Source organism: Sciurus carolinensis, chromosome 14 (genome assembly GCF_902686445.1).
Source record: "Sciurus carolinensis chromosome 14, mSciCar1.2, whole genome shotgun sequence".
Taxonomy (NCBI): domain Eukaryota; kingdom Metazoa; phylum Chordata; class Mammalia; order Rodentia; family Sciuridae; genus Sciurus; species Sciurus carolinensis.
In genome coordinates, this window is record NC_062226.1 from 20,543,665 (window position 1) to 20,570,226 (window position 26,562).

Here is a 26,562-nt window from a genome sequence, read left to right on the forward strand (position 1 = left end):
CTTCTTCCTTTACTCACAAAGAAGGAAGTGTGTGTAGACACTGGCCTCAAATAACCAGAGACCTCCCACCTCAAGTGCTAAAGAGAGGGTGTGTTTTCATAATGTAATAGCACCACCTAGTGGTCTCCAAAAGTGGTAGCGATTGATCCAGAAAAAATTCCCACAGAGCTGTTTCTGGAAATGACTTTCTACCATTTCTCCAGAACTTTTCCTTTCTCTATTAAGATAATCTAGGCATTAACTCTCTAACACATAATAGGTGCTTAGTAAACATTTGTTAACGAGATGCATAAGCACTCTGTAAACACTCTTATGGCAACTAAAGATAAAATTTAGAAATTCTCTCCCAGGTTAAATGGACTCCAAAAACCTCTACTCGTTTCCATCTAAAAGCCAGGGACATTTCTGGCCTTTATTTGGCAAATAATTCCTTTAGGCACATTCGAATATACTGATTTTATTTTTAAAGACTCACGGTATGAAATCCTGACCCACCTCTCACCCAACCAGGGAGCTTTCTATAATTCAAAAACACTAAGAGCAACCAGATGTGGTGGTGCTCACCTGTAATCTCAGCAGCTCAAAAGGCAGGAGGATTGCCAGTTCAAAGCCAACCTCAAAACTTGGAGAGGCCCTAAGTAACTCAGCAAGACCCTGTCTCTAAGTAAAATATAAAAAGGGCTGGGGCTCAGTGGTAGAGGCATTGGTTTCAATCCTCAGCACCACATAAAACTAAATAAATAAAATAAAGGCATTGTGTCCATCTACAACTAAAAATATTTTTAAAGTGTCGGGGAGGGGGCTGCTGGGAATGTTGCTCAGTGCTTAAATGCCCCTGGGTTCAAACCCCAGTACAAAAAAAAAAAAAAAAAGAGCAGAGTCTGTTCCCTCCCCCCCCACACACACACAAGGTTGTCAGGACTAATACCAAAGCAGGACCGCTGGCTCTGCGAGGACCCAGGATGCCTGAAGGGGCTTTCATTACTTCCACACACAGCTCAACTGAACCAGGGGTTGCTGGGAAATGTGCTCAGAAAATCATGGTGACCCAAATCAAGTAACCCTGTTTCTAGGAGGGATAACAAAGTGGCAAAGAACAAACGAAACTTAGGTCTAGTCTCTCGGGAATATTAGCCTCCTAGGACAATATTTTAACAAGCTAAACTTTAAGTATTCTTGTCAGATTAAATATGGAAAGCAGATTCCCAACAATCCTGGCCCAGTGGTACCTCTGCTTCCTAAGGCCCAGAGGCGGGAAATGGCAGTTAACAGTCACCAGGCTTCTCCCCTTTCAGAACATTTGGAAGCAAAGGGTTGGTGAGGGCTCCTCCCAGTCAGGCAATTCGATTCTTTTCTATATGGCCTCATTCTTCCTTTCTGCTTAGGGGTGTCCAGTCTCAGCTTGCATTTTAAAGAGAGGAAGTGACAGAGGCATCTGAATATAGAGGACTCAGAGAGAGAGGACCCAGGTTCTAAGCCCATCCCCCCTTCTCTTGCTGGCCTTTGACTTTTGGCAAATTACTTAACCTCTCTAGAAGGGTCACGGGGTGCACTGTAAAGGCTGTAGACCAACTCTAGAGGTGCTGTGTGACTTGTTATCATCATAGATTTATAGGATCATTGAGAGAAGTTTTCAACGGATTAAGTATTCGAGTGTCTTAAGAGGTGCATTTTTTTTCTATTTTGCTCAAAGCACTGGGCTATCTACAATCAGCCCTTTGTTCTGATAGCTTTATCTATAAAATGGAGACATCCCACATCTATTTACAGAGTTGGCCAGAGAACCAACCAAAACAGTGGCCGAAAAGCAAAGAAAACTAACGTGGAATGCACGTTATGTTCCCGCAGATCTGATTGTGATTATCCAACTTTGAGGAATTAGCGTGACAAAGGTAAAACAAGTTCCAGGTTGCAAATGTTTTTTTCCCTTTGAACATAGAAGCACAGACCAGTGTTCACATAGCAAATATCCTCTCACTCCATAAATATGTCACGATTCAAGAGGTGACTTTGTAGTCCAGTTTCTGAGAGTTGTTCACCAAATAAAGTAATTGAGTTGGTTATAAACCAGTTAGACCTTCTCTTCTTGGGTGTCTTCAGATAAAATAAGTAATAAAAGATAAGCCCCACCCAATCCTTGCCCCCACTACTGACCCTCGATTAGGGTCAGTAGGACAGGTGTGAAGTAGGCTAAGGAGAAGTGTTAAAAGTTGTCAGTGTTTAAAAGTCAGCCCATAGAAGTAATTCTACAATGTGATATACATTCAAGAAATTATTTTCAGGAGAACAGCCCACATAACACCCCTTTAATGCCTCTCGACATTGATTCAGTTCAGTACGTTTCAGTCTAGTAACACAAATGATGTCACATAGTTTTTATTTGGTTTGGAAAAGAAGAAGGAGTAGACCACAGATTTGGCTTTCTAATTTTGTCTGTTTTGAGATAATGTTTAATCTGCCCTCCCTGTACAAGCTGTACTTAGGGTAACAAAATAATGATGAGGGAAATGTTTCTCTTTAGAAAAAGATCTCAGCCAAGTCCATAGTTCCACCTGTGACCTACAATGGGAGGAGTTTCGCAGACTACTCTCCAGAGAAACTGATGAAATCCCTTTCAACAAAAAGCATTTAAAATCTCTGGAGGGGACCAGGGGTGCAGCTCAATGGCAGAGTGCATGCAAACACAAGACCTAGGTTCAATCCCCAACATTGAAAAAATAAAAATAAAAATAATTCCCTGGAAATGGCTGAAAGGACATGCAGCAAGTGAAGAAACATTGGTCAGAAAATCTGCGGCCACATGTGATGGAGCACACCTGTAATCCCAGGAACTCAGGAAGCTGAGGCAGGAGAATCACAAGTTCAAGGCCAGCCTGGGCAAATTAGTAAGACCCTATCACAAAATTAAAAATAAAAAGGGCTAGGGAAGTAGCTCAGTTATAAAAGTGCCTCTGGGTTTAATCCCTAGTCTGCAAAAGAAAAGGAAAAAGATAATCCACAAAATTCCATGAGAAGTATATGAACCAAGACCCATGTTCTCTCTGTGCCCACCCCAGCTCCCGCAGGAGACAGAAACTACATTCCAGTTTGCTTCAGTCAAGAACACGGAGTTCTCCCCTCCCCAGCTCCAAGTCAGAGGGCTGTCTTTCCAGGAGGGACTGTATATCAGCCTTTCTCATTCTTCCTCCAGTCACCGTTAGTCAAGACTAAGTTCTAGGTAAGTTCAGCCAGTATAAGTGGGGATCCCTTCCTCCTTGGAGTCCCCACTGTGTAAGGGGGCTCTTCCTTGGGCACAGCACTACTGAGAACACTGGACCCCAGACCAACCCTGCCCTGGCCCTGGGCAGTGTTCCATGCCGAGGCAAGACAAGGAGACCCGTAACTCCTGCCTCCACCACCCATCCACCAAGCCCTCAACTCCTAACTCACAGGTGTCACTCAGAGAGAAGCACACCATTGTCCCCACCCTACCACCAGGCCCTTGACTAAGATGCTTCCCCAGCTACAGACGCAGGCCAGAGAACAAAGAAATCCAGAAACTCACAAGTAAGTGGAAATGAAACAACACACTCCTATGTAACCAATGGGGGAAGAAATCATCAAAAGAGAAATGAGAATATACTTTGAGATAAATGAAGACACAGCATATCAAAACTCATAGGGCACTACTATAGTACAGGGAAACTTACAGCTGTAAATGCCAATGTTAAAAAACAAGAAAGACCTGGAATCAACAACCTATCTTCTACCTAAAGACACTGGGGAAAGAGAACAAACACAGCCAAAACAAGCAGAAAGAAGAAAATAATAGAGACAAGAGTGATATTAATGAAATAATTTTTTATTTGTTCTATTTATTTATACATGAAGCAGAGTGCATTTCGATTCATTGTACACAAATGGAGTACAACTTTTCATTTCTCTAGTTGTACACGATGTAGAGTCACACCACTCATGTAATCATACACGTATACAGGGTAAAGATGTCTATCTCATCTTTCTCACCCCTGTCCTCTCCCTCCCCTCATTCCCCTCTGCACAATCCAAAGTTCCTCCATTCTTCCCTTCCCTGCCTGCCCCTCATTATGTATCTGCATTCACTTATCAGAGAAAACATTTGGTCTTTGGTTTTTGGAATTGGCTTATTTCACTTAGCATGATATTCTCCAACTCCATCCATTTACCTGCAAATGCCATAATTTTATTCTTCTCAGTAATATTCCATTGTGTGCATATATATCACAGTTTATCCATTCATCTATTGAAGGGTATCTAGGTTCCATAATCTAGCTATTGTGAATTGAGCTGCTATAAACATTGATGTGGCTCTGTCACTGTACTATGCTGATTTTAAGTCCTTTCGGTATAGACCAAGGAGTGGAATAGCTGGGTCAAAGGTTGTTCCATTCAAGATTTCTAAGGAATCTCCATACTGCTTTCCAGAGTGGCTGCACCAATTTGCAATCACACCAGCAATTATGAGTGGACCTTTTTCCCCACATCCTTGCCAACACGTTATTGTTGCTTGTATTCTTGATAATAACCATTCTAAGTGGGGTGAGATGAAATTTTGGGGTAGTTTTGAGCTGCATTTCTCTAATTACTAGAGATGTTGAACATTTTTTCATATATCTGTTGATCACTTATATATCTTCTTCTGTGAAGTGTCTGCTCAGTTCCTTAGCCCATTTATTGATTGGGTTATTTGTATTTTTGGTGTAAAGTTTTTTGAGTTCTTTATAAATTCTGGAGATTAGTGCTCTATCTTTAGTGCAAATGGTAAAGATTTTCTCCCACTCTGTAGGCTCTCTCTTCACATTATTGTTTCCTTTGCTGAGAAAAAACTTTTTAGTTTGAATCCATCCCATTTATTGATTCTTGATTTTATTTCTTGCACTTTGGGAGTCTTGTTAAGGAGGTCTACATGATGAAGATTTGAGCCTACTTTTCCTTCTATTTGGTGCAGGGTCAAAACAGAGAAATTTTAAAATTTCTTTTTATTATTTTTACAGAGTGCATTTTGATTCATTGTTCACAAATGGGGTACAACTTTCACTTCTATTGTTGTACACAATGTAGATTCATACCATTCATGTAATCATACACATACATAGGGTAATACTGTTTCATTCTAGTATCTTTCCTTTCCCCACCCCTCCCACCCCATTTTCCTCTACCTCATCCAAAGTTCCTCCATTCTTCTCTTCCCCTCTACCCTGCCACCCTTCCTCGTTATGTATCATCATCCACTTATCAGAGAAAACATTAGGCCTTTGGTTTTTTTGGGTTTGGACTACTTCACTTACCATGATATTCTCCAACTTCATCCATTTACCAGGAAATGCCATAATTTTATTCTTCTTTATGGCTGATTAATATTCCATTGTGTGTATATATACCACACTTTCTTTATCCATTCACCAACTGAAGGGCTTCTAGGTTGGTTCCACATTCTAGCTATTGTGAATTGAGCAGCTATGAACATTAATGTGGCTGCATCATTGTAGTATGCTGATTTTAAGTCCTTTGGGTATAAACCGAGAAGTGGGATAGCTGGGCCAAATGGTGGGTCCATTTCAAGTTTTCTGAGGAATCTCCACACTGCTTTCCAGAGTGGCTGCACCAATTTGCAACTCCACCAGCAATGTATGAGTGTGCCTTTTCCCCCACATCTATGCCAACACTTATTATTTCTTGTGTTCTTGATAATAGCCATTCTAATTGGAGTTAGATGAAATCTTAGGGTGGTTTTAATTTGCATTTCTCTAATTACTAGGGATGATGAGCACTTTTTCATATATTTGTTGATCACTTATATATCTTCTTCTGTGAAGTATCTGCCCAGTTCCTTAGCCCACTTATTGATTGAGTTCTTTATGTTTTTGGTGTAAAGTTTTTTAAGTTCTTTATAAATTTTGGAGATTTGTGCTCTCAAAACAGAGAAATCTTTAAGCAGAAAAAAATCAATGAAAATAAAAACTGCTTTTTTGAAAAGATTAACAAAATTGACAAACTTTTACCTGGTCAACCAAGAAAAAAAAAAAAGAGAAAAGACTCAAAGAATAGAAATTAAAAGGCAACATTACTACCAATCCTACAGAAATAAAAAGATTTTTTTAAAAAATATTAAAAACAATTATATGCTAAAAAAATGATAATTTAGATAAAATGAACAGATTCCTAAAGAAACAAACTACAGAAACTGAGTTTCTGTAGAAATAGGCAAGCTGAATAGAATTCCAATAAAGAGGCTGAATTGGCAATCAAAACACTATCCACAAAGAAAAGCCCAGTCCCAGATTGTGTTACTGGTAAATTCTACCAGCATTTAAAGAATTAAATAACTTTCTTCCACAAACTCTTCCAAAAAATAGAAGAAACTTGAACACTCATTCTATGAGTCCCTGATACTAAAACCAAACACATCACAAAAAAATTACAGACCAATATCTCTTGTAATGTGGATATGAAAACCCCTAGCAAACCGAATCTACCAACATATAAAGTAAGTATACACCATGATCAAGTAAAATTTATCCCAGTATTACACATTCTAAAAATTAATTAATACAGTGTACTATTAACAGAATAAAAACCCAGAAATGTATGATCATCACAATAGACAAAAAAGCATTTACAAAATCCAAAATCTCATCATTAAAAACAAAACAAAAAAAAATCCAACAAACTAGGATAGAAGTGAATTCAATCTAATTAAGACTTCTTTGAAAAGTCCACAGCTGACACCATTCTGCATGGTGGAAGACTGCATGCTTCCTTCCTAAGATCAGGAATGAGACAAGGACTTCCCCTCTTACCACTTCTATTCAGCATTGTACCAGAGGGTCTAGGAAGAAAGAATAATATCTCTATTTGCAGATGACACAGGTAGAGAAAATCCTAAGACATTCCCTTAAAAAAAAAAAACTTCAAACTAATAAACAAGTTTAACAAAGTTACAGGATCCAAGGTCAATATACAAAATCAGTCAAGAGTCATGACCACTAAGATCAGAGAAGAGACCCACAGACATTATGGGCCTCCTCCATTTATTTCACAATGACATTTGTGAAATAAAATAATTTCCAATAAAACCCGAATCAGGTCGAGACTCCCAATCTAAATAACAGTTTGCCAAAGAATAGAGAAACATGTTAAATACCACATGAGAATGAAATCAGCAAAATCGAGGATGTGAAAACTACAAACAAAAGCACTCAATTCTTTAAGAGAAGAGAAAAAGAGAAAAAGGAACCTATAAAATTTTCCACATTTTATTGGTGCATTATACTTACATATAATCATTGGATTCATTGTTACAGATTCAGACATGCACATGATAAACAATAGAATTTAGCCAATATCATTCCCCAGTATTTCCCCTTTCTTTTCCTTCTTCTTCCCCCTGGTCCCTTTCCTCTACTCTACCGGTTTCCCTTCAATTTTTATGAGATGCCACCCATATACATCTTTCTTTTCTTTTCCTCTCTACAAGGGAAACGTATGACCCTTGATTTTCTGAGTTTATTTAACATAATATTCTCAAATTCCATTCATTTTCCTGCAAATGATAGAATTTTATTCTTCCTTATGGCTGAATAAAATTCTAATATATATATACACACACACACACACACACACACACACACACACACACATATGCATGCCACATTTTCTTTACCCATTCATTAAGGAACATCTAGGCTGGTTCCATAATTTGGTTACTGTGCATTGTGCTGCTATAAACATGGATATGCACGTATCACTATGGTATTATGACTTTTATTCTTTAGCATAAATACTGAGGAGTGTTATAGTTAGGTCACATGGTGTGAGGAACCTATAAATTAAGAGACTTTAGAACAGATCAGTCCAATGCAACTTAGAAATCTTGTGTGTATTCTAATTTGAATGCACCAACTATAAAAATAAAAACTTTATAAGACAGGTAAATTTGGATATAATTTGATTATACTGAACAACTCCTGTTAATTTTTTGTTATGAAATAATCATTTTTAATATTTTTAGTTGTTGATGACCTTTTATTTATTTATTTATACGTGATGCTGATATTTATTTATTTATTTATATGCAGTGCTTCCCAGCACCTCCCACATGCTAGGCAAGCACTCTATCACTGAGTCACAACCCCAACCCAATTCTGGTTATTTTTAATACTTTTCTTTTAGAGAGGCATAGTAAAATATGTAAGTATAAAATTAACTTTTCTTCAAATAATCTAGTTCAGGGTGAGAATTAAATAAGATCGGCTGTAAACTGATAATTGTTATGGAACGGGCACATGGGAGCTCATTAGTTTTTGTATATGTTTCCAATTTTCCTGATTTAAAAAAAAAAGAGCTGCCATCCCTGGGACCCACATTAATTTTTTATAGGAGGAAGCAGCAGGAAGAAAAGTCAATCAGTCTCTAATTAAACATAATGATGAACAACCAAACGTCACTCTGGAGAATGAAGTAGGAGAAGTAGCATGCTGACAGGAGCTCTGACCTGGCACTAGGTGTCCCAGATTCAAGTCACCAAGTTCTACCACTTCCCAGCTGATGAGCTCAGTCAAGTCACATTCTCTCTGAGCCTCCCTGACCTCACCTTTAAAATGCAACACAGGGCTGGGGGCACAGTTCAGTGGTAGAGTTCTTGCTTAGTGTGCCGAGGCCCTGAGTTTGATTCCCCAACACCAAAAATAAAAATAAATAAAAATTATAAGAATCTCAATGTAAATGTATGATTACACAAATGGTACGCCTCTACTTCATGTACAACCAGAGAAACAAGTTGTACCCCATTTGTTTACAATTAAAAAAAAAGAATCTCAGATAAGCTTACAAACTCTATAAATAGTAGGGTTAAATTCTCCTTCCTTAAAATTTCTCCCAGACAATATGTGCAGGCCCAGACCTACCTATGGCAAGACTTGGAATAAAAATCCAAAATTAAAAAAAAGAGAATACAAAATCAAGTCTACTAGTCATTTCTAGACATTTAAAAATTATAAATCAAGGCAACAAATTATAAAAGAAATATATTCTAGGGGCTGGGTTTGTGGCTCAGTGGTAGAGCACTTGCCTGGGCATGTGTGAGGCCCTGGGTTCAATCCTCAGCACCATATATAAGTAATAAATAAATTAATCAATTAATTTAATTAAATAAAGATCCATTGACAACTAAAAAGATATAATTAAATAAATAAATAAACATATTCTATCCTCCCACCTTAACCAGTATACCTTCATGACCCAAAAGGCCAGGTTCATTCATAATTCACAGATTTCTTGAGGTTCAACACCTGAAACACAGCATAAGAAGAACCAGCTGCAATCCATGGTCCACCCTGTCTTCTCATTCCAGCTCTCACCTGTATTGGGAAGGGTCCCACAAGCAGAGACCCCAGTCCCCATGTCCAAATTGTAGACCCATCCACCTTTAAACAACCTCCTCTTAGCCACCTCAAAACCAACAGTGCTCATGCTGACAGGACAGTCTATCATTAGGAGAATGGACCCAGGAAAGTACGACACAGGCCACAGAAGTAGGGGCAAGGCCATCTGGGCAGGGAATTTCAGGGTTTTAGATGCAAAAGAAGAGATACAGTCTCCATGAGGAACCTGTTCTCATGCCCCTGCTGACTTCTCTCCCCATAAGGAGCAACGTGGCCAGTAAAGGGTCAGTGCAGGTATTTCTAAAGCATGAGGCCAGGTTAAGGGCCTTTCTCAACCACATTCCAGGTACCATGAACATGAGAGTTTTGCTATATTATTCTCTTTACTTTTATGCAGCTTTGAAATTTTACTATATATAGAAGTTTTTAAGGACTGAAACCTGAAAAGAAAATCCTAAAAACTGAGCTAGAGGACTTCTGAGACTCTGGGATTCTAAGTTTTTTTGAGCATTATTGAAACTTCCCTGCAGAGTCAGTTTCTTAGAAACTGGAGTGAAAAGTTCTTCCAGGTTAAGTCCAGTACCATATACACCAGGACCCAGTGAATATTATTTAATAATGCTGTGGACCCCACCTGCAAAAGAAACAATTTCCAGAGAATGTGAGGAAAATCTAGAAATACCTTGAGTGTTCCCATAGGCGAAATTCAGCTTTCTCAACTAGAAACTTTTCAGAATTTCAAAAAAATATATGAGTGACCCAGAAAACAGACACTAGGAAACATCATTCCCCTCCTCCCAGAAACAGAGAATGAGTCTTCTGATTGAGAAGCAGTTGTGTTTAATCATTAAAATTATTCTGACCTTAATGGAGAAGTACCTAAGTTTAAAAGGGCTTCTTCTCCCTCACGTATTTTAGAGGCAAGTAGAAGTAAATGAAGAATCTCTAAGCTCAGGCCCTGGTGAAGCCTCTGGAGAACAGAAGTCCCCTTTCCTTTCTACCCTATGCAAAAGTTTACTGTCCTCAGAATACCAAACATCTTGCTCTGAGAAGGCCACTTCAAGTGATGCCTTCAACTTATGTCTGCAGAGACATTCCACTCTGTGCCCCGGAGGGCTGCTTCTTCTCATCCTCATCATCAGTGGACTGAAGAATCCCCAGTAGTTTGGGCTCGGGGTCCAAGCTTACACCAGTCATATGTCCTGATAGGTTCCCTCCACTGGCAGCTGGGGCTTCCAGAACAGCCTCCCCTGGAGCACTAACATCCTTGTCAGTGGCTCCTGCCTCAGCTCTTTCAGGACCTAAAAGAAGAAGAAGTCATTAATTGTACCTGTCACCTTCTCCTAAATAACTATGTCAACTGGAGCACAGAAAAGAAAGGGTTGGGGTGTCCTTAGGACCTCTCTGAAAGATAAGGACTTTGTTCTCAAGGGACCTAAGCCATCCTGATTAACACAGGTTCAGTTCTCCTATTCTCAGTCACTTACTAAAGTTCCTCCACCCTAATAACTTACTTCCCGTACTGGTGAGGAAATTCAGGTAGTTCTTCAAGTCATCCATCTTTAATCTCCTTATGGAATCCTAAAATTCATTGGGTAGGTATAAGGAAACATGAATCGAAACCTTAGGAAACTAAAAGGACTTTTCTAAAGGATTCTTTTCTTGAACACAGACCCACCTCCTAGGAATGAAGAGAAGTTTACACACATTCTTTGCCCCCTGGGATGAAGCCAGAACCCACTTCTCCCTATTCCCAGCCTTCAACCAAAGGCAGACTGCCTCCAAAGATGGCTGTCGACAAGGCCCCCCATCCCACGTGAACATGCTGTTTCTCCGTCAAGGGGTGCAGTCTATTTCCACTCCTTTGAATCTGGGTTGGACCTCTGCCTTCTTTGACCAATAAAAGGTGGCAGAAGTCACATCATTTTTGTTCCAGAGCCATCACTTACAAAAGTGACTTCTATGCTGCCAATAAGCTCAAACAATGATAGAGCACTTTCCTAGCATGCATAATTCTACTGCTGGTGCCTAAAATAATAATAATAATAATAGTAATAATAATAATGAAGGGAAAGAGAGAAAAAATAGCAAATCACTGTGGCTTGTGCTTCAGGTTGGTTATACATAAACTGGGCCCTTGCAGTTTATTTCAAATTCACCTTTTTCAAAGTTGTTCCTTTTACCTCCATCTGCTGTTGCTATTTCATGTCACTTTTCTGACCTAGCCAAGTCCTATGACCTAGTGACCACAAAGTCAATTCAATCTTCTTATTGGCATTTCATACCTCATTGTTGGGCTTCTAGTTGACCCCTAATCTATAAATAACTCCCCATTCAAGACAAGAACAAACCTTGAATGGAGGCAGATAAAAGAGAGTTAGGTTTTCCGAACTCCTTTTTTATTTTTTTAAATTTTTGATTCTTTTTTTAAATTGACACATGAAAGTGTGCATGTTTATGGGGTATCAAATGCTTTTTCAATATGCATACATTGTGTAAGGCCTTATGAATTCTTGTGATTATATTTAACTAGGGTTGTAACTACATCTATTCCAGAATTAGAGATAAAAAAAAAATTGTGTGTTAAAAGACTCAAAATTCCTCCAAGAAACCTAAGAGATGGGTACCTACACACAATAGCAGCAAAAGAAACAGCAGCCCTACCTTTTGCAGTTTCTGAATACTCTTACTAGAATGTGATTCACCTTTATGTGCCCTCCCTAACAAGCCCACATTGGCTTCTAATAAACCAAAAAAATAAGTAAATAAAAATAAAAGGCTCTTGCTTTATGTTTCTTTTGCATTGGCTGTTTCCCTCAACTAGTCCCTGAATGCATTCATCCTTTCCTTTCTCTAAACAAACATCTTCCAAGTTGCCAGCAGAGGTGTGTGCTAAAGATAGCCCTTCTGCTGGCTCCTATCAACTCTGCTTCTCACTGTAGCCATACACTGGAAGCACTGCAGAGCTTTAAAAGATAGTTAAGGCTGGTTCCCAGCATCAGAAATTCTGATCTGTCTGGGGTGTATTGTAGGTGTTGAGAGTGTTTTAAACTTACCAGTTGGTTTCAGTATGTGGTCAAGATGTAGCAACTCTACCTAAAAGTATAAAGGCTAATGCCTCTGCAGCCTATATAAGCCCCTACCCACCTCTTTGGCCTGATCTACCACTCTCCCTTAAATACTACAGTCACGGTGAACTTCTAGATGTTCCCTGAGTGGTCATGCTCCTCCATGATGCCTTTGTACAAGTTATTCCCACCTCCAGGAATTCTTTTTCATCTTGGGAAAACTCCCAAACCTATCCAAGATCCAATTCAAAAATCTCTTCTGTAAAGCCCTTTTCAACTCAATGAAGACAAGTCACTGCTCTAAGAACGTGACTTAAAATGGTCACCCAAGAAAAACAGCTCCTATTGGAGGCATCAGGAAGGTGGGACAGGGGCGGGGGAGGTGGGAGGCACCAGAATGGAATTCAGGAGAGAGGCAGTGATCACTCTGAATAGGATACTAACCCTGGACAAGTTACCTCCCACCCTAGCCCTGATTCTTCTAACTCCCACATGAAGCTTAGGAACCTTCTTGGACCTTCAGGTTAGAGGACATCACTGGTATCAAGAGAGTGCAGTATGGGAAGTAAAGCAAGGACAGCATCCTTCTCAGGAAACATCTCCCCTGAGTCCTCCCAGTGCCCCATGATTGGACAGTGAACTCTCATGATTAAACAGTTGTTTTCAAGTTAAAGCCAGCAATGTCCACTCTGAGTAGGACAGAATAGTCTTACAAGGTTTAAGGCAAGTCTTTCACCATCCCTCCCACTCTTCACTTGAGCTGAGAAATGTCTGAGGGACAGGGTTAATTGTAACCCTCAGGTCAGACAAGATAAAGGTTCCAAAGGGGAGATCCATTCTGGCCTCCAGCATGAACAGTATGGGAAAAGGGCCACCTGTTGAGAACTGACTACTGCCTTCTGGATGGGGCAACAGAGATGCTGATTTCAACCTGAGGTTCCTGAATCCTCTGGCTATGGGAGGAAGTCAGAGGGACCTGGAATTCTGCTTCCTTAGGATTCTTCAGGAGTTCTTGTGAGGAACCCCAGCTCTTCCCTGCCTTGCTGGGTAATGAATCCTCAAGGATTGTGTTAATAACCTGGGTTTGCACCCACTCTGGATCCTCAAGCCACTGTCTTTTCTCAATAGGATCTGAGGAAAAAATGACCATAACTCATGCTCAGTCATCTCTGGAATCCCCATGTGAAGCAGACATCTAGCCCAGCTTGCTTACTTATATTTGATGGAAGGATGACATCTGGTAGTCCAGCCAGCGAGACTGAGCATTTCAAGGATTGCAAATGCCTGACAAAGGCAGGTCTCAAAATGACAAAAATGTATGACTTTCCTGCCCTCAGGAACATCCTGGGATTCCATCGCTTAACCAAGCACGTGTTCTCCTTACCATGGAGAAGATTCAGATTGATGGAAATGGAACGTTTATGTGGAATTGTTGGGCTCCCTGGATCACCCGTAGGTTTCTTTTCAGTATTCTGAAACCATATAAGGAGGAACTGAATTAGGACTTTGGGAAGTAAAGAAAACTTTTGCAAAAGAAGTTGAAAAGAAGGAACTTAATACAACCAGAAAGGAATGTTATATTCACAACCAGAAAGGGGACAGTCAGAACCCTCCTCTCAGACATTCCCTTCCATTCCAGCTTGCACCTACTTCTCCCGGCCCAGCATGTCCCAGGGCTTCCTCACTGCCACCCTACCTGTTTCTTAGTAGGTTTTTTCCCCTTCTTCTTCTGCTGCTGCTGCTTCCTGTTACCTGGTGACCAGATACCACAACCATTTCTCACCAACAGTCCCCAGCCTCCTGCTATCTGCTATGACCTCCCCCAATGACAGTGTCTCTCCCTCCCCCTCTGGATGGTTCTTTCCTGAAAACGGAGTTTCCTGAGTTCTACATGTAACCCATGTGACTGTTACAACAAACATAACTGAACTGGGACCAAGTTAGAGCAATAGAAATGCGAGCTGATGGGGGAGTGGTTCCTGGAAATCCAGCAGTAAGGAAAAATTTACCTTCTCTCTGCAGGTTACAGTGTAATTTCTTCAAATGTTCAGGATGTCTCAATGTTGGTGTCTACAGGAAGAAGAAAAAGAAAAGCTCTTCTGTGGGTCTTTCCCTTTCCCCCAATGCATTTTTGCATCTAGTCAATAAGCACATCTGAGAACACAGCATTCTGCTGCACAGCAAGGGGGTGGGGTGGAGGAAGGGAAAGATGTGCTTCCTGAGCCCTCCCCAACACTGGCGTCTACCACCCAGACTTCTGGGACATGGGTGCAGAGAAGAAAGGCAGCAGAGAAAGGAGGAATAGAAGAGGCACAGTTTTGGATTTTCATGTGGGCCTCTCCTCCTGGGATGCTGTGGCTCTTACTTGCAGGGTGAGGCGGTGTATAGTCAGAAACATCTTAGAAGAAAGCGCACTGTCAGGTCGGTTCTTTTCCAGGGGAAGGTTCTTTTTCATCATGGCCAATTGTATCTTCATCTCCTGAGAAAGCATGTTTTTCCCTCCATCTGGTAAAAGGCTGAGGGAACCCAGACAGTCAGACAGTCAACAGTGGCTCTTCCCAGTCTATGCAGCTGAGGAGAAAGTGTAATGGGCTCCAAATCCAAAGACATTTCCACTTTGGTTCTGGAAAGGTCTGTGTCAACAGGGACTCATTCAGTAACACCTTTCAGATGCTTCTATGATAACCACAGCTGTGTTTATTAAGTATCTACCCTATGTCAGGCTCATATGCATTATACCACTGATTCCTTACAACACCCTGAAGACAGGTATTATTATTCCCATTTTATATACAAAGAAAACAAAGCTGAAAGAGACAAAATAAATTACCAAAATTTACCAAGTCAGTTTCCATACAAAATTCGAAGGCTGTCACACTCCAAGCCACATATACCATTCTGCCTCCCACTTATCCACAATTCATCTATAAAAAGTAGAGAGCCTAGTGCCTGACTCCTGTGGGGGTTTAAATGAGAGTCAGGTAATGAACTTAGCCCAAGGGCTGGCAGATGGCAGGTGCTTGGTAAATGGCGGTGGTTGATTACTAGCATTGCTGCCTGTTGATGAATCCAGTAATAGTAACCAAACAGGAGAACACTTTGCCCCCTGTCCTACTCAGAAAGAGCACACTGCTTAGGCCCTTCTCAGCTTCAGGACAAGCAGGGACTCTGCCAGGCCTCCATGACACTTACTCCCTTAGTAGATCCTGAGGCAGCATGGCAACTTCGGTCCAGCCTGTTGTGAACGGCTTAAAACAGTGTTCTGGGGAAGAGGGAGGCACAATCGTAACTGGAGACCTTGACTGCACCCCTGTGTGCTGCCTCTCAGAGTGGTCCAGAGGCGACTTGTTCTCCTGGAAGAGAAAAAACAGAAGGACTGCTCTAAAACACTCTCTGAGCCCATTTCTTCCCATCAATATTCCACCCTGACATGTGAAGCTCCTTGTTTCTAGTCCCACTCTAGCCATTCCCACCTCCTCTCCACCATGAGGGTCACTCCATTTTCCCCTCCTAGGCTCCCGATCCTATTACTGTATTGGATCATACAGGGATTAATTGTTTGGGTTGTTTTGGTTTTCCCAAAGCAAGTCATTCATTTACTCATTCAAAAAACTAACAAGTAAATATTGTCTAGTTATGTACCAGGCACAGGGCCAGGGATGGGAAGTCAACAATGAGTGAAATGGACCAAAACATTAGTCTCAGAGACACAGGAGTCTATGGCTCCGTGACTTATTCAAGGTCACATTTGTCCATAAATGGGAGAATTAGAGTTGGAAGCCCAGGTCTTTTAACTCCTGGATCACTGGAATTTTATTTCATCACACTGTGGATTAATTTTTAACTAACCAATAAGTTCCCCTGACTCCCCAACAGATCCCCCTGTCACCTCTTCTAGGTGCTTTCACTTCCCTACAGGAGCACTTAGGAAAGGAGTCTGAAGAGGTTTGGTAATTATTCCTAAATAAGGGTTTTCTTTTGAAGATTCTGCTCACTTAAGAGAGAAAACAGGGATGAGGGTGGGGGAGACCAGAAAGGAGGACAAAAATAAACCATACAGAGTAATGTCATAAATGTCTGGACAAGGGGCTGGGGCTGTGCCTCAGTGGTAGAGCACTTGCCTGGCATGTGTGAAGCCCTGGGTTTGATACACAGCACCACATATAAATAAATAAGTAAAAACAAAGGTTCATTGACAACTAAAAAATATACTTAAAATAAATAAATAAAGGTCTAGACAAAACATCAAACTCACCACTGCCAATTTCTTTCTTTTCTTCTTCTCATACTGGCTGGGAAAAGCATGTGTCTTCTCAGCTAAGCTTGAAATAAGAACCACCACAACTTATTCTCGGACATCTTAAGAAGCACCCAGGTCACTATGAATAATGAAAATTCCTACCTCTCTAGTTAGTAATGGATATGGAGAATAAGAAAATCCCAAAATAGTGAAAACTGGAGACAAGAAAAGGGAGTAAAAAGGAAGGCCATGTATTGACAGCTTTCATCTCCCAAGACGAAAGTTTCCCAGATGCTGGCTGCAGGCAAGAGGATGTTTTATTATCCTCAAAAGAAACAGTCTCTAGGAGGCGCTATCTCCCCCAAAGCAAAATCCTTTTTAGGCGCTGTCCACAGACCTTGACGGAAAGGCCCACATTCCTTACTAAGCAAAACTGACATGTGTTCACTAGACCACCCTCAAAATAACCTATATAAACCCAGTCCCTTTCTTTGTTCAGTGGCTCATTTTCCACCAGGAGAGTGGGTCCATGGGCACCCCCCTGAATAAAGAGCTGAGATGACATGTGAGGTTTGCATCCTGCCCGATCTTTTTGTGCTAACAGTTAGTACTCAAAGATGACTAGTTGGGAGCCTACCAGTACCTGCTGCTAAAAAGATTCCTCATGTGCACATCTAAATTAGGTCCCCAACATTCCCTCAGGCAACCCAGTAATTTACTTTCATAGCCTGAATATAAATTAGAAATTTTATACCTCAGTGTGGTTATGTTTGTGATATCTGACTTCTCCATATGGCTCAAGGAGGACAGGGACCAAATCTACCTGATTCTCCTCTGGATCCTCACTGCTCAGCACAGAGGAGGTACACTCAAGAAGTATTTCTTGCTCTATCTTCTTCCTCCTTCTTGCCTGGGAAATGGATGTGCTACTGGAACTCCCATGGCCAAATGAGACCTTAAAAGGCACCTATGGAGCCACTTAGAAGACAGAAGCCATGGGGTAGCTCAGAAGCTAGAAGGAGCCCTGGTTTCTGATTGTCTCATGAGCTGACATGCTAGCCCTGTATTTCAGGGCTTGAGGTGCGGCTTGTCTAGCAGGCATAGGGCCCTGGGTTTGATCCCTAGCACCACAAAAAGAAGAAAGGAAAGGAACTAATTCAAACAATCACTTAAGAATCTGAAAGTTGGGGGCTGGGGAGATAGCTCAGTTGGTAGAGTGCTTGCCTTGTAAGCACATAGGCCCTAGGTCCAATCCCCAGCACCCAAAAAAAAAAAAAAAAAAGAATCTGAAAGTCTCAGAGATCACAGAGATCACAGAAGAAAAACCAAACATATCCCATGACTGTCAACACAAGCAAGTCTTTGAACCTTCACCAAATGATCTTTGTCATGCTCTGCTTTGTATACAAGTCCTACATGCTATTTATTTTGTACCACTGTTCTGGACCTTGGGGTGGAGAGCAGAGGTTCCTATGCTTCATGAGTTTATTTTACTTGTTTCTGAGAGCTAATAAGAAAAACTAATAGAAAGCATTTTAATCTTTAATCATATCACACAAACTTGACTCTATATTGTATGCTATTTACTTCCAAGTAGAAGTAGATACAGAGAAGCTCAATAGCATGAATCTCAAGGTGCATAAAACAACTCCAGTGTAGTAAGAGGCAGAAGCAGGAGACCACAATCACCTCTGCTTGTTCTCACACTGCTTGCAATGAAGTAGCTAAAAGGGAAATCACAATAAGGAGGCCTGCACAGGACTGCAGGATTTACAGAACACAAATATCAAAGATCCCCAAGTTCTAACACAATACTCACCTCTCCTTCTTCTCTGGTTCTGGAATCCAGATTACAACCATATTTCTGACATCTTCAGGACAAGGAAGTTTTGTCTTATTCAAATTTAACACTGGAAGCTACAAGAAGGATATAAAGGCTATGTATGGCTTAAGTTGCCGGGCTGCTGCTGGTACTCAGTAGCAAACTAAGGGTCGAATTACCATGCTAACCAAAAAGTTCCGTGGACCAGAGATGATAAAAAGACATTTCCCATTCTACAAATAACTTCATAAGATTCTTTCACAGAACAAACTACTTCACCAGGTATCATACAAGTCCTCTGCAAGAGTAAGCATCTTCAAATGAATAATCTCCCTGCTCCCCGGTGACATTAGAGTAGAATTTAGCAACTTCCAACCCCATCTCACTTGAGGTGCCTTGGAGTTTACTTAGGGGAACACCACTCTACTCCAAAGACTGAGAATCCCTGCAGATAAGACCATGAGCATTTGGGGAGCAGGGAGAGAACCAGTGCACACAGAACCAAATTTTCTACTTTTATTTATACCTGTCTACAATTAGAGGCATCTACATAAAAGTTAAAGTGTTAATTCTTCTCACATCTAGTTATTTAGGATCCTACAACACTGGGGCTCAAAGAAACCTTATAAATCATTTGATCCCTACTTCTTGAAAGATATATACTCCCTCAAAAAAAAAATTAAAAATAAGGTTGCCCTGAGAAAAGGAACTAATTGGCTTGGGGGAAAAAAGGAGAATCCTTTTCATTATAAACTCTTTAATGCATTTTGAATTTAAATCATGTTCATGTATATCTATTCAGACAATTAATTTAGAAATAATTAAATCTAACTCTCTTATTCTAAAGAGGTTAAAGAGGCAAAGTGATTTGTCCATTCAAACCCACCTACTGTCTCTTAGTCCCTTACATTAGCCACCACAAGACACTGAACAGGGACACATCTCATGAAAAAAAAAAAAAAAAACTAAATTAAAGGCATCCAGGGGCTGGGGTTGTGGCTCAGTAGTAGAGCACATGCCTAGCATGTGTGAGGCACTGGGTTCAATCCTCAGCACCGCATATAAATAAATAAATAAAATAAAGGTACATCAACAACTAAAAAAAATTTTTTTTTCCTTTTGGTGCTGGGGATTGAACGCAGGTCCTTGTGCTTGACAGGAAAGCACTCTACAAACTGAGTTATATCCCCAGCCCTTTTTTTCTTTTGAAAGACATCCAGTAGGACTCTACACTTCAGACAAGTGGGAGGGGTTTTCTTCCTAAAGTTCTAATTTTACACAAATTTACCACTTGCTTTAGTAAATCACTTCCCATTTGGGCTTCAGTTTCCTTATCTGTAAGATGTATGGGACAGGCTACACTGTTTTTTAAACTACAACTGCAATTATTCATAGGTCATGCAATCGAATTTTGTTAATCAAAGCCCAAATTGTTTAACAATTAAATAGAATAGAAAACAAAATATCAGAGCTCCGACATACACATCTAGAGTAAGAATTATTCCAGGATACTTTCATTGTAAAACTTATTTCTTACCACATATTATACTTTTAAAAGTTTGAATATCATCAGACTAAATGACCTTAAGTCCCATTTTAGGTCTGACATTCTAAGATTCTAACAACCCTAATATGAGATGCCAATGTTTACATTAGAAGCTGAATCTATGCAGGATGGAGACAGAAAATTCTCACCTACACCAAACCTCCTCTCATCAATCCCACTTGTACCTGGAATTCCTGAAGACAATATAGCATTAGCACTGAGTCCAGCATATCATAAGGGCCCAAAACTAGACAACTGTTGTTATTATTATTATTATTATTATTATTATTATTATTAAGATTACAGACATCCTGAAAAAATAATGTTAAAAGCAATAAAATATTCTCACTGGTAAAAAGAAAATGTTGAGGAAGCACCTTTTTAGTTTGTACTTACTTTGGAAGATCTCTTAGCAGAGCTGATTGACCTTCTATCAGGTAAACATTTCTGAGGCCTAAAAAGTTAGAGATTCAAACATGAAACAGAGACACAAAAGACATGGGAATGATAAAGTTAGTGCTATCAGAGAAATCCTTCTACTTATCTATGAAAAACCTGGGGCTTAATACTAACCAAATGAATGTAGGGGCTCCTAATAGACATTGCACACTGCAAATACTTCAATTATTTGTGGCATCCAACTAAATTCATAGCCTGTGTCTCTCATGTTCTCCAGTTAGAAAAACAAGGGCATTACCTTCAATAGAAGTGTATTAAGTACATTTGGTGGCACTGTTTAAAGATACATTAAATAAACAAAATGTGATGTGTATATATATATATGTATATATATATATATATATATATACACACACACACACATATATATACATATATATATACACACAATAGAATATTATTCATCTTTGAAAAGTAATGAAATTCTAGGGCAGGTATGGTGGTATATCATGTCTGTAATCCAAGCTACCCAGGAGGTTAAGACAGGAGGATTGCTAGTTCAAGGCTAGCCTCAAGAACTTAGCAAGATCCTGCCTCAAAATAAAGAATTAAAAAGACTGGATGGTATATCCCTGGGTTCAATCTTAGTACCACCAAAAAGAAAAAAAAAAAAAAAGTACTGAAGTTCTGATACATGCTACAATATAAATGAGCCTTGAAAACATTGTACCAACTGAAACAAGCCAAACACAAAAAGACAGATATTGTATGATTCCACTTACATGAGCTACTTAAAATAAGCAAATTCAAAGAGACAGACTGGAAGAGAGATTACTGGGCTGCAAGGAAGAGGTAATATAGAGCTATTGATGGATGACATCTTTATTTATTTATTTATTTATTTATTTATTTATTTATTTTTTTCAGCACTGGGGATTGAACCCAGGGCCTTGTGCTTGCAAGGCAAGCACTCTACCAAATGGGCTATCTCCCCAGCCCTGGATGACATTTCTATTCTAGGGAAAACTACTCCACTCAGAAGAAACAGTAGGTCCTGGGCCCTGGAGCAGGCAGTGTGGAGTCTTTGAGGAACAGAAACAGCAACATGGCTGGAACCTACTGAACAAGGAAGAGAGAAACATGAGACAAGGTCCATTAGGAAGACAGGATCTCACAGGGCCATATTGGCCACATCAGGGTCTTAATGAAGCAGTCTTCACTAAGAAGAGGGTCTTTAAAGTTGGGTAAATTGCATGAGCAAATATCAGTTGCAGTAAAGCACAATTTGAAAACCAGTATGGCTCAGAGGCAGAGTTGATGGCGGAGAAGAGAAGACTTCTATTCTTCTATGACTGGAAGAATCAGATAGTAAAAAGGCTCCATAATGGGCAGGTCTGGATCTATTCTACAGTAAACAAAGGGGAAAATGAGTAAGATGAGTTGGAGGTCTCAGTCCATGGTGGTCTGACTCCATTGCTCTAGGCCTATGGTGAAGTAGAACATCATGGTGGAAAGATATGGTAAAGCCAAGCGGCTCACCTCATGGCAGCCAGAAGTAAAGAAAGGGGAAGGGGCTGGAGACAAGATATAGTTCCCTAGAGCACACACCCAATGAGTCACTCTTTTTGACTAGATCCCACCTCCTACAGTTCCCCCCACCTCCCAGTAGCCCATTCAGCAATGAATCTACCAATGGATTCGTCCACTGATGAGGTTCTAGTTCTCTAATGCAATTACTTTCCCAAAGTCCCACCTCTGAACACTGCTACAATGAGGACCAAGCCTTCAGCCTATGAGTCTTTGGGGGATATTCCATATCCAACCCTAATAGAAGAACACCTGAACTGACTGGATGAGGCCACTCTCTCCCAGCACACCTGCGCATGGCACTGGAGGATGTGTGTTGTGTATCTGTGTGTGAATGTGAAACACACTTCAGGTCCTGGCTGGAAGATGCTGCCTTTCTCCCAAGGTTCAAGTCCTAGAGAACCTGAAAGTAGTCTGACCCTTTCTTATTTCATCATTAGCCTAAGAAAAATCAACAGGGACTGCTAACATGGAACAGGAGAAAAGAAATCACTGTAAGGGCCAACACTAGTGCTTGAATTCCAGGCAATAGAGTCTTTGAATTTTAAAAGTTTATGTTTTCCACAGATAGTTGTTTCTTGGTTTCACATATCAGCAAGATTGGGTGCCTAGCCTCTGTAGGTGAGCCAAAAATGAAAGTCACTTTTTCTGTCTCCAGAAGCTTATAAAAAATTCCATACCTAAAAAGTAAGAATAATAATATGTGTGGACAACATTTCCTGATATCCTACAGAAGCTGAACTGTGTACCCCAAGATTTATCTGTTTAAGTCCTAACCCCAATACTTCAGAATGTGATTATATTTGGAAGGAGGGTCTTTAAAAAGAAAATGAAGCCAGTCATGAAGGCCCATCCCTGAAATCTGGGAATTTGGGAAGCTGAGGCAGGAAGACTGCAAGTTTAAGGCCAACCTCAGCAACTTAGCAAGGTCCTAAGCAATTTAGCAAGACTCTGTCTCAAAATTAGAAACAAAAAGGGCTGGGGACACAATTCAATGGGTAAGCACCCCTGAGTCTGATCTCTGGTACAAAAAAAAAAAAAAAAAAGATAATGAAGGAAAATGAGATCACATGGGTGAACCCTAATTCAATCTGACTGTTGTGTTTATATAACAAGATTAGGGTACACAAACATGGAAACCATTGAAGACACAGGAGAAGACAGCCATCTACAAGCTAAGAAAAGAGATCTCAAAAGAAACCAACTCTGACTGGGCAGAGAGGCACACGCCTGTATTCTCAGCAGCTCAGGAGGCTGAGGCAGGAAGATGTTGAGTTCAAAGCCAGCCTCAGCAAAAGTGAGGTGCTGAGCAATTCAGTGAGACCCTGTCTCTAAATAAAATACAAAATAGGGCTGGGGATGTGGCTCAGTGGTTGAGGGACCCTGAGTTAAATCCCTGGTACCCCCACCTCAAAAAAAATTTTTAAAAACCCTGCTGACACGTTGATCTCAAGCTTCCAAACTCCCGAACTGTGAGAAAAATCAATTCATTGTTTAAGCCACACAGTCTATGGTACTTAGTAATGAAGTACAAACCAATATAGCCACAAATTTACCAACTCCTAAAACACAAGCAAAAATGCTCTTTAATGGGGCTGCAGATGTGGCTCAGTGATAAAGCACTTGCCTGGCATGTGTGAGGCAATGGGTTCAATTCTCAGCACCACATACAAATAAGTAAAGAAAATAAGATCCATTGACAACTAAAAAAAAGTTTTAAAAAAATGCTCTTTGTTTCCCATCACCTACTCACCACTTCTCTAACCAAATTAATACTTCCTTTTTAATCCAGTTTTCTCAAAACCTACTACAAGGGCAAGGGAAATCACAACCTAGAATTTCTCTTCTGAGCTGAGGATTGAACCCAGTACCTTGTACATGGCTAGGCAAGAGCTCCATCACTGAGCTACATCCCCAGCACCCCCACAATCTAGAATTTTGAGACAACAGTTGGTTAAAGGAAGAATCCATGATAATTTACCTCCCTTGGAATTTGGCATCAACCTTTGAACCCTGAGACAATAAAGAATGAGCCTTGGTGAAGGTAAATTCTGACAATTGTTGATGAACAAGTCTCTTGGCCGGAAAGCAGGAATCTGAGATGTTTACAATGGTGACCACTGGGGGTTTCTCTGAGAAAGTAGACCAGAAGAAAAATGTAACAAGTTGACTGGAGAAAGGGAATCAAACATTAACCCTTTAAGGACCTCTTCAGGAAAAAGACAGGGGTTAGCTAATTCACCTTCAATATTCAGAGTTTTGCAGGGTGAGCCCAGGATTCGAGGATGGCCCCTCTCAATCCTGCGGAGAGCTGCCCAGCATTGTGGATGCTGACAAACAGCCATGTTGCAGGTGGTTTCATCCCATTGACTCTCATCTGGCCAGTCCATAGCTTAGCACAAAGACTAATCCTGCAGCTTTTAGCCCGCTAGATAATCAACAACCACATGATTAGGGAGTATTACACATTAGTCATGTAGTCAATTTTAATTTGGATTCAAATTATAGGTTGAGCACATATAGGTAAATGGTGGTCACAAGATAATTTAGGATTCAGTAACAAGCAAGCACGAAAGTATCTCAGCATGAGGTCAAATATCAAGAGTTTGAAAACAGGTCAACTTCAGCCATGTATTGTGGATTACATGCCTGTAATCCCAGCTACTTGGGAGGCTGAGACAGGAGGATCTTGAATTCCCAGTCAGCTTCAGCAATTGGCAAGACAGTGTATCAAAAGGGGGTAGGGGTGGGGCACTGGGGATGTCACACAGTGGCAAAGCACCCCCAGGTTCAATTCCTAGTACCAAAAGAAAAAAAGAAAGAAGAAAGGAAAAGAAAAGAAAAGATTGACTTCAGAATTGGTCATTTAATAGCTGAATATCCTTGGACCCAACCAATCTGAGCCTCAGGTTCCTGTAAAATGATGATAGCCTATTTCACAGTCATTACAAAAAATTAGTTGATAGATATTAAAAGGTCTGGTATATAGGTAGAGCATAGTAAATGAAAAGCTAATGGCTTCTGAAGCAGCTGCAAATCTGATTTGTGATTTGAGCAAACCCATTCCTTGCTGGTATTTTATCAGTCTGCATGAGAATTAGAGCATATTGAAACATAAAGCATGTATTCCAAAGGTTTGAGTCATCTAAAGCATTTCTGTGACTTCATTGATTGTAAATTGATAAGGCTTTTTGGAGATGGTGACATCTAATGATTAATGAAGGAGAGAAGGAAAGGATGCCAATATTTTAACAGATTCCCTGTCCTAAACAACTTATAACTTAGATCAAAGATAGCAAACTATTGGCCTGGGATTGCACCTAGCTTTGACTTGTTTAGTTTGGCTGGCACTTTGAACCAGTGTTTTAAAACAAATAGTCCATAACGTTCAGACTTCTGGCTCCTCTTAGAGATCAAAACGTCTGACAACACTGGGCCCAGTTCCAACTAGGCAGTAACTGGCTGGAGCTGAAAACTTTTGACATCTTTAAACCAGGCCTGTTCTATCCAAGTGCAAGTTCCCCCACCAGACCTGATAGTCTCTAAGGAAAGCAGTTTCAGTTGCCATTTATCATCACATTTGCTCTGTTGTTTTTCTCCTAATAGGGCAATTCTCTGTAATCATGTCTACATCAAAAACAGGAAAAACAAAGTCTTAAGAGAACATGTTTCCAGGAAAAAAAAAAAAAAAAGGCAGTATTAGTTCTCAGGGGGAGTGAGTTTTTAACTTATTTAATATGAAAATAATACAATTTAAAACGCCACTGCAAAATCTTGGTAAAGATTTTAACAGGAAAAGATAAACAATGAACAAGTTAATGAAGCAAAAAAATAATAATAATACAATTTTAAAGGGTTGTTCTTGATGCTGTATTATTCTTACAAGGAGCTGGGCGTTCGTTACCTGCCCAATCCGAATTGTACACCGAGGTCTAATCAGGTGTGTCGCGACATTGCCAGCACTAGGGCCTTGCGGGCAAAATAATTCTCGTTGGGTAAGAAAAAAAAGTAACTTATCTTTTACTATTATAGCAAAGTTGTGAGGGGAGAAAAGATTAAGGCTAGACATCCGCTCCCGAAGAATTGAAAAAAATTCCCCACTTCTTTCCGAACAAGGGAAAACAACAATATTGAGAGACGGGCCTCAGAGCGATGCCGCTCCACGAGACCAAACCCGACCACAAACAGCTGAGGTTCTGAAGCCCAGGAGACAACATACGCCGGCAACGCCGCGGGGCCGAAGCCCCGCCCACCAGGCCCCGCCTCCCGACCAGGGGGGCGTCCCGCCCAACAGGCTCAGTCCTTGCCTTCCCCCAAGCTAGCAGTTAGACCGCGCCGTCGCCTAGCAGCGGCACAGAGCATGATGGGTAACGGACGGAAGCTTCGGTGGGCCACACTTAAGGTCATGGAAAAAGTTCCCAGACGTGGTAATGGCGTAAAGGCGAGAAATGAGCACTGTGGGGCCGGACGGAAGCCGTGGCGGGCCAAAACCTCTATCA

General features: G+C 40.5%; 1 protein-coding gene across 2 annotated transcripts; it reads right to left on the reverse strand.

The window, feature by feature from the left end:
• Positions 1-6,748: 6,748 nt before the first annotated feature.
• Positions 6,749-26,541, reverse strand: C14H9orf43 (chromosome 14 C9orf43 homolog). 2 transcript variants are annotated; one of them, XR_007104892.1, is made up of 13 exons: positions 25,968-26,541; positions 24,306-24,491; positions 24,045-24,195; positions 20,474-20,531; positions 18,529-18,626; positions 16,725-16,791; positions 15,662-15,822; positions 14,835-14,985; positions 14,479-14,539; positions 14,166-14,221; positions 13,854-13,941; positions 9,250-10,702; positions 6,749-6,847 (listed from the first exon to the last, which is right to left on the reverse strand). XR_007104892.1 is itself a non-coding variant. In XM_047524067.1 (12 exons), exons 2-12 carry the CDS (start codon positions 24,451-24,453, stop codon positions 10,479-10,481), a joined length of 1,263 nt encoding a protein of 420 aa, XP_047380023.1. In that variant the 5' UTR covers positions 24,454-24,491; positions 25,968-26,541; the 3' UTR covers positions 8,849-10,478. The 2 variants fall into 2 exon arrangements, 1 of the variants encoding a protein (XP_047380023.1); XM_047524067.1 differs by lacking the exon at positions 6,749-6,847 and having other exon boundaries at positions 8,849-10,702.
• Between the last annotated feature and the right edge of the window lie 21 nt (positions 26,542-26,562).